This window comes from Hevea brasiliensis, chromosome 10, assembly GCF_030052815.1.
Source record: "Hevea brasiliensis isolate MT/VB/25A 57/8 chromosome 10, ASM3005281v1, whole genome shotgun sequence".
In the NCBI taxonomy this organism is placed as follows: domain Eukaryota; kingdom Viridiplantae; phylum Streptophyta; class Magnoliopsida; order Malpighiales; family Euphorbiaceae; genus Hevea; species Hevea brasiliensis.
Genome location: NC_079502.1, coordinates 90,646,645 through 90,654,930, shown reverse-complemented (window position 1 = coordinate 90,654,930; position 8,286 = coordinate 90,646,645). Strand labels below are relative to the sequence as shown.

At 34.5% G+C, this 8,286-nt stretch overlaps 1 protein-coding gene across 1 annotated transcript; it reads left to right on the top strand.

The window, feature by feature from the left end:
* The first annotated feature begins 787 nt into the window (after window positions 1-787).
* Window positions 788-6,760, top strand: LOC110641279 (uncharacterized protein At4g38062). The gene is made up of 2 exons (XM_021792945.2): window positions 788-964; window positions 2,479-6,760. Exon 2 carries the CDS (start codon window positions 2,509-2,511, stop codon window positions 6,586-6,588), a length of 4,080 nt encoding a protein of 1,359 aa, XP_021648637.2. The 5' UTR covers window positions 788-964; window positions 2,479-2,508; the 3' UTR covers window positions 6,589-6,760.
* The last annotated feature ends 1,526 nt before the right edge of the window (window positions 6,761-8,286 follow it).

Here is an 8,286-nt window from a genome sequence, read left to right as displayed (position 1 = left end):
ATTTTATTGATCGGTCAGTATGTACATTCAGGTGTGAGTAGGGCTGAGCAAAATTCGGTTCAAACCGAAAAATCAAATCGAACCGAGTCAATTCAGTTCAATCGGTCCGGTTTTAAAATTAAATCGGTTCGGTTCGGTTTTACATTATAAAAATTTCAGTTATTTCGGTTCGATTCGGTTTTGAAGAAAAAAAAATCGGTTAAACCGAACCGAATAGTAATTTATATAGTCAAATCAAACTAAATCGAACCGAATTGATTTTTTATTTGATTTATTTTTATGGAAAATTTATGAATTATATTTAATTTTATATATATTAATTGTTTAATTTCATTGATTAATGGTTATTAAGTTTAAACTAAAGTTAAAATTAGACCAAATAACTTGAAAATCAAGTTTAAATTAAAAAATCAATAAAAAATCAAACCGATCGGTTTAAACCAAACCGAATCGAAATAGAACGATTTGGTTTGATTCAGTTTTTCACCCACTTCGATTCAGTTCGATTTCTAAAATTCACAATTTAATTTTTATAATTTAATTCGATTCGATTCGATTCGATTTGAATCAAATGCTCACCCTAAGGTGTGAGCGAGACTTACTCTGCTTTGGAAGCTTCATTTAAACTTTGGTGAGGACGGTCCATTGGGCCTCCCTTTGAAAAAGGAAAAATTAAAAATAAAGAGCTTCACAAAATCTGGCCAACACTGGGCCGCAATCAACCCAATTTCCTCAACCTAACGGCCATAACTAATTTAAAATAAGCACATCCAAGATATTCAATTTCAAATCCATCGAACCCCTTTCCCTCCCAACGGCTCTCTCCCTCTCTGTGAGAAACTACTTTTCTCAGTTCTTTTGTTACCCCTCCTCTTCATCTCTCTGTCTCCATTTCACTTCTCCAACAAAGGAACCAAGAATTCACAACTCCTTGTACATGGCGTATCTGTAGATCCGTTACCAGGTACATTTCTGACTCTCCTTTCTTTTTTCGCAGGATTGCGTAGAGTGAAGTAGAAAACCTAGAGTTTTTATTTTTTGTTGAATAGCCATTTGCTTTGGAGTTCTTTTCATTTTCTTGAAACACAGTGCATTTGTTTTTATTGTGTACTATTTCATGATTTGTCTGTTTCGTTCTATTTGCATAAATGATTTTGGGGTTTTTGTTGCTTCGTTTTTTACGTTGTATTTTTCAAGTTAGCCCATGCTTAATTGCTGAGAAATTCAGTAAAAAGGTAACAAAAAATGAGATCTTTTAAGCTTTTCTTGGCTAATTGCCCTCACTCGATAGTCTCTTCACTAGATTCCAGAATTTAGTTCCGTCCTTGTTCTTTTGTCCTTAGATTTTCTTGGAAACAAAACAGGTTGTCAATTAATTATGAGACTTTTTTATGTGTCTAGTTCAAGTTCTGTGTTAGTTGGGATTTGTTTGGCAATTAGAGGTTTTAAATGATCATAACAACAGCATTAAAAAATTGGAACAAACAACAGAAGATTATACTGTATTTACCTTCATGTTTTGGGCTTGCTTTTGTTTGTTTTGATTTTATGTTCTTAATTTAGCAATGTGTAGAAACTAGTTTATCTTTGTTAAATGTTCACCAAAATATTAAAAGAGTAGCTAATTGGGTCAGAGAGTTTTGTTGTTGGTGTGTGCGGGCATGTTCACTCCCCACTTCCATATCACAGCCGTAGCTGTTTCAATCAGAGTAATTTTTTTTTTATATATATATATATCGTTAGGTCTTTCGGCAGTTCCAAAGTTTGAAATTGAGTTTAATATCATGGCTTGGAATTTGCATGAGTGCATTGAGCGGTTCATTTTTCTTTCATTTTTGACCAACTTTCAGTGATATTCTTAGAAAAAAAGCCACAAATTTTTGGTCTTTCCAGCTATTCCGGTTTTCAGCCATAATGTCAATGGGAAAATGAGTGGTTTTGTTATTATCTTTCAATTCTATCTTCTGTCAATGTCAATATCACTTGAAATTTAACCAAATTTCAAAGATATTATAGAATAGAAGACAAATATTTTAGTATTTCCATCCTTATTGCCAGTCTTCCTGCAAATAAAAAAGGGGAAAAAGAAATTACAGTCGATTTTGTGGTTTCAATTCTCATCTTTCAATCAATCACTCAAACTTCGAGCAAATTTCTACATATTCATAGAAAAAATAAAAGCCACAAATTTTGGTCTTTCCAGCCAATCCAGTTATTTTATTATTTTTTGGGTGGCTCCGATTGGTGACATTATTTTCCACATTGTCGTTTTGTTCAAAATTCTAATATCTACAATTTTTTAAGCAATATTATTATAAAAGGCACCATGGTCTGAGATATTAATATTGAGAAACTTAACCAGTCACTTGTTTTTTGAAATCGCTGTTGTATCCATAATGTTTATTATCATCAATTATCTGATAACTAAGTTTTGAAAAACTTCTAATTGTTATCTGAAATTTTCTGCTTGGAAAACAGGTATTGTTTTGAAACAAACTCCAAAGGAAAATGGACAGGGCCTGTGAAGAGCTAGATGAAGCTAAAGCTGAGATTGAGAAGCTCAGGGTAGATTTAAAATGCAAAGCAGAACTGTCAGAGAATTTAAAGAAAGCTCACAACGACCGAATCATTAAAATTCAACAAGCAAACTCTAAAATTGAGAAGCAGACCCAAGAACTCAGTGAAAAGGCCGAGGAGATCTGTGTGGCAAGAAAAATGTGTGAAGATCTTCAATGCAGTTTGAATGAAAAGGACTCCATCATCAGACGTCTGAGCTCCTCAAATGATAAGCTTAGAGTTGATTGTGATGAGAAGCACAAAAAATGGGAGGAGGAAAGACGTGGGTTGCTGTTGGCTCTAGATGAGGCAAATGAGAAGAACATAGATAAAGAACAAAAAATTAATGTATTTATGGCAGAGATTGAGGGTCTTAAAGGGCTTCTATCAACTTCACAGAAGAAGTGCTTGGAAGCAGAGAAAAAGGCCAAAGAATCCAAAGAACTTCGAGAAAGAGATGATACGCTACTCAAATTAGAGGAGGAGAATAGCAAGCTTGAAGATCAACTAAAATGGAAGAAAGAACAATTCAAACATCTAGAAGAAGCACATGAAAAGCTCCGAAATCAGCTCAGGGAAAGCAAGAAAGAGTGGGAGCTGGAGAAGTCTGCACTAATTGATGAGATTTGTTCCCTGCAGACAAGCTTAGATTCTCAGACCAGAATCTCAGATGATCTTCAAAACCAGTTAAAGATGTGCAACCAAGCACTAGCTCATGAAGAAAGCAGGAGAAAGTATCTGGAAACTGAAATTTGTGAATTTAAATCACGCTTTGAGACTGCTTTCACTGAGTGCCAAGATGCGAAGTCTCAACTAGAACGCTTGACTGCTCAGAGGGACAAAGAAATTGCAGCTCTGAGACATTCATTGGGCACAAAAGAGACGTTTTACAAAGAAATTGAGTACCGAGCTGGGAAATTAGAGCAAGAAAATCAAGAGTTACTGGAATCCCTTAAAGAACTCCAGGAAGCTCAGATTCACGAGGTGGGAAATTCTTCTTCTTTGGCAAAACTGCGAAACAAGCTCAAAAGAGTGGAGCAGATGCACCAAGATTGTTCTGCAAATCTTAGAGCTAAAGAAGCTGAATGGAGCTCTCAACTGGAAAAATTGACTCAAGAGCTGAATGGTTATAGGTCTGCACTAGAGAGCAAAGAAACAGAAGCAAAAGAGCTAGAGCTAGAGTTGGAAAATTGTCACTCTGCAATAATGCAACTGGAGTTGCGGAATGAGGAGGCATCAGTGATGTTGTTGGTCTTGAAATCAGAACTAGAAGAGGCTCATTTGACCCATAAAAATGCTGAGGTTGCGATGAATCTCCATGACAAAGAAAGAGATGAAACTGTGTCTCTCTTGATGAGGCAGCTGGAGATGAAGAACACTGCTCTGGCTAAAGCACTGGAAAGCAAGAAAGAGTGGGAGCTGGAGAAGTCTGCACTAATTGATCAGATTTGTTCCCTGCAGACAAGCTTAGATTCTCAGACCAGAATCTCAGATGATCTTCAAAACCAGTTAAAGATGTGCAACCAAGCACTAGCTCATGAAGAAAGCAGGAGAAAGTATCTGGAAACTGAAATTTGTGAATTTAAATCACGCTTTGAGACTGCTTTCACTGAGTGCCAAGATGCGAAGTCTCAACTAGAACGCTTGACTACTCAGAGGGACAAAGAAATTGCAGCTCTGAGACATTCATTGGGCACAAAAGAGACGTTTTACAAAGAAATTGAGTACCGAGCTGGGAAATTAGAGCAAGAAAATCAAGAGTTACTGGAATCCCTTAAAGAACTCCAGGAAGCTCAGATTCACGAGGTGGGAAATTCTTCTTCTTTGGCAAAACTGCGAAACAAGCTCAAAAGAGTGGAGCAGATGCACCAAGATTGTTCTGCAAATCTTAGAGCTAAAGAAGCTGAATGGAGCTCTCAACTGGAAAAATTGACTCAAGAGCTGAATGGTTATAGGTCTGCACTAGAGAGCAAAGAAACAGCAGCAAAAGAGCTAGAGCTAGAGTTGGAAAATTGTCACTCTGCAATAATGCAACTGGAGTTGCGGAATGAGGAGGCATCAGTGATGTTGTTGGTCTTGAAATCAGAACTAGAAGAGGCTCATTTGACCCATAAAAATGCTGAGGTTGCGATGAATCTCCATGACAAAGAAAGAGATGAAACTGTGTCTCTCTTGATGAGGCAGCTGGAGATGAAGAACACTGCTCTGGCTAAAGCACTGGAAGATAACAATGAAGAACGTCAGAAAGCTGCTGCTTTATTGAAAAGAGTTGAATCCTTGGACTTTATTGAAGAGCAGAAACTCCTATTAGAGAAAGAGCTTGAAAGGTGCAAGGAAATACTTCAAGAATCATCCATGTCTCAACTTCACTTTAAGGAGCAAGCTTTGCAGACAGAAAGAGAGCTGCAAGAGAAAATTAGAGAACTTTGTGATGCCTTAGACATGGCAAATTCAGAATTGACCACAGAACGTGAGAAGGCAGTTTCTTTGTCAATGAAAGCTGCATACTTAGATACCATTGAGGAAAAGCGGCAATTGATGGAGAAAGAGCTTGAGCAGTATAGTGAAATGCTTCAGGAGTCATCCAGGAAACAAATTCGCTTAGAAGAGCAAGCTTTTGACATGGAAACTGACTTCAAAGAGAAACTTAGAGAAGTTTGTGATGCATTGGACAATGCAAATTCTGAATTGCATGAAGAGCGTGAGAAGGTGGCATCTTTATTGAGGAGGGTTGAGTCCTTTAATTTTATTGAAGAGCAGCAGAATCTGATGCAGAAAGAACTTGGGAGGTATAAACAAATGATTGAGGAATCATCCAAGTGCCAACTTCACTTACAGAAGGAAACTTTACAGAAGGAAAGTGATTCTCAAGAGAAACTTCAAGAAGTTTGTGCTGCCTTAGACAGAGCAAACTCCGAGTTGGCATTGAAAATTTGTGAAGTACAAGCAGTTGAATTTGAATTGTGGATATGGAAATCTATTGCTCAACGCTTAAATGACGACCTTGAAGAAAATCAGGCTTTGCGTAAAGAACTAGAAGCTTCACTTCTTGCACAAGTTGAAGTCGGGGAAACCTTCAAACAAGAGCTTAAATCAAGAGAGTCAGAAGCTGCTGCTTCTGCTAGAATGGAGGCAGTCATGTCCTTTGAGTTGGAGAAAGAGAGTTTTCTCCGAACCATGAGAGAAAAGGACATGATCTTGGAGGATCTCCAGAAAGAGATTGGTTGGCTGGAAGAAGAATCACTGAGAAGAGATTTTGAAGATGCAGTTGTTGCACATGTAGGGGCAGAGAGGACTCTTGAGTTTGAAAAAGAGAATTTTAGACAGCTTCTAGAAGAGAAAGATCATAGCATAGATGAACTCCTACAGTTTGTAGGATCAATGGAGCAAAAACTTAATTGCTCTTTAAGCTCTTTTTCTTCAGAGCTTGCAGAGAAGCAAGCTGAAATTGGTTTAGTCCATGACGCTTGGGAGAAGATAGCTGCCACTGAGATTCTCGCCCAGCTGGAAATTGAAGAGAAGAAGTTGATGATTGTGGAGCTGGAGGGTGACATCTGCTCTATACAACAGAAACTGGAAGCACAGGAAAAATCCATGTCTTCTTCACAGCAGCAAGCACTGGAGATAGAAGCTAAACTTGAAGCAAAGCAAGTAGAAATGACGAAATTAACAAATCAAATGAAAACCAAGCTGAGAACTTCAGAAGCCATGGTTAATGAGCTCACGAGCGAGAAAAGAAATTTGGTTGAAGATGTAATGAAGTTGTCAACAGAAAGGGAGAATCTATTGGGTTTTATTGTGGGACTTTGCGACAGGATCAGTCAGTTCTCTAATGAAGATGAGCAACTGGTTGGAACCTTGGAACGGATGATGCAGTCTCTTAGTGATAGTGGATCTGGTTTGGCCTTGATGGGAGATGGGGAAGTTCTCAAGTCTGTGGAAGAGATTGAGAATACCAATCCTTCACCCACAACAGAGAAATTTCAGGCTGTTCTTGGCCTTGATAGATCACCATTTCGAGAGCTCAACTAGAAACTGGGGATTCTTCACTTTATTTTATTTTATTTTATTTTTAATTTTTCCCTTATTGTTACCATGCAATTTTTAAGCATGGGATTTGTGGTCTTAGTTTGTACATGATGCACGTGTATGCAATCTGTTTCTGTGCTATGAGAATTTGCCCCAAATTCAGATTGATTTGCTATTTCTCTAGTAATTTTCTTTTTGGTCCTTCTCAATCCTTTTTGAAGACATGAGAGTTTGACAATGAGTCCCGCTGGAGAAAATTTCCTGCATGATAAACCCTGTAACACAGTTAATGGAAATAGTGATTGCTTAAAGTGAACAAATATTAAATAAAAACTTGAATTAAAACTCCCAAAAGCTTCAAATATGATTCTAGTTGAATTAGTCTAGTTGGTACATATTTCAGAATTTGGAGCACAAGGAAGATATTTTAATAAAGATATAAAATTATTGAGTTCTCATCTACAAATGGTCTTAGAAGACACAGGAGAAATAAAGATACTTTGACTCTTGGTTTATGTTCCAAAAAGTCTATATATATATATATATTAAAGCCAAGCCTTACCCATAATTAACAATGGCTTTATAAGAGTATGCCACCTAACCTAATGAGAGGTTCTAAAAAATTGACATGTGGTTCATTTTTTGTATTTTTTTATATAAAAATTAATTTATTACATTAAATATTATCTTTTATTTAAATATTTTTAAATTTCAATAATTAAAAACTTGTTTTAGATATAAACATAATAATTATTGAAAATTCTATTTACTATAACTTTTTAAGAATTTTAAAATTTTTGAGTTTGCAATTTCAGATATTATAAAATATCACTTATAAAATTATTTATATTTAAAATTAATCATTTATAATTAATTTTTCAATTAAACTAAAAAATATGAATTATTTTATAAAAATTATATATATATATATATATAAACAATTATTTATAAAATTTAAAATATAGTTTTAAAATTTTTTTAATATTTAAAGTTTGCAAATTTTAATAATAATATTTTAAAAATTATCACGCTGCTTATATATATATATATATATATATATTTTATTTTATTTATTATTTTATTAATATATATCAATTAATTTAAAAAATATTTTATTTATTAACTTGTTTATTATCACCTAAAATAAAATCATAATTAATTAAAAATTTTATAATTAGCATAAAATTTTATTATAATTATAAAAATATAAAATATAAAAATATATATTATTTTATATTATTAAAATAAAATAGTTCACGCGGGTAAAAGAACTAATTTTTAACAAGTCACAACATTTTGTTTAATTTTGAATAAGGTCAATTTTTATTAATAAAAATTAAAATAATAATTTTTGATTAATTTTTATTTTTTAAAAAATTAAATCTATTTAAATTTAAACAAAAAGTTATAATTAATTATGATAAAAAAATTTTAAAAAAATTATTTAAACATGAGTTTAAAATTTAAAGACAATATTGAGTTTTCTTCGAGCAACAATACAGAATACTGCTTTTTTTTTCTAAGGGAAGGGAGAGGAAATAGGATCAATAAAACGGCGGACAGACATGCGTTTTAAAAGCCGCCCCATCTAATTGGAAATGTAGGAAAAAAAAAAAGCCGCCGCGACATTTCTGACTTGTTGTACCACGTGGCGAAACGAGAGCCGGGGAATGGATTTTTCGACCAGAACGCACCGTTTTA

Bases quoted from the DNA above. Each gene is read 5' to 3' on its own strand.
- LOC110641279 (XM_021792945.2), top strand. From the start codon at position 2,509: ATGGACAGGGCCTGTGAAGAGCTAGATGAAGCTAAAGCTGAGATTGAG.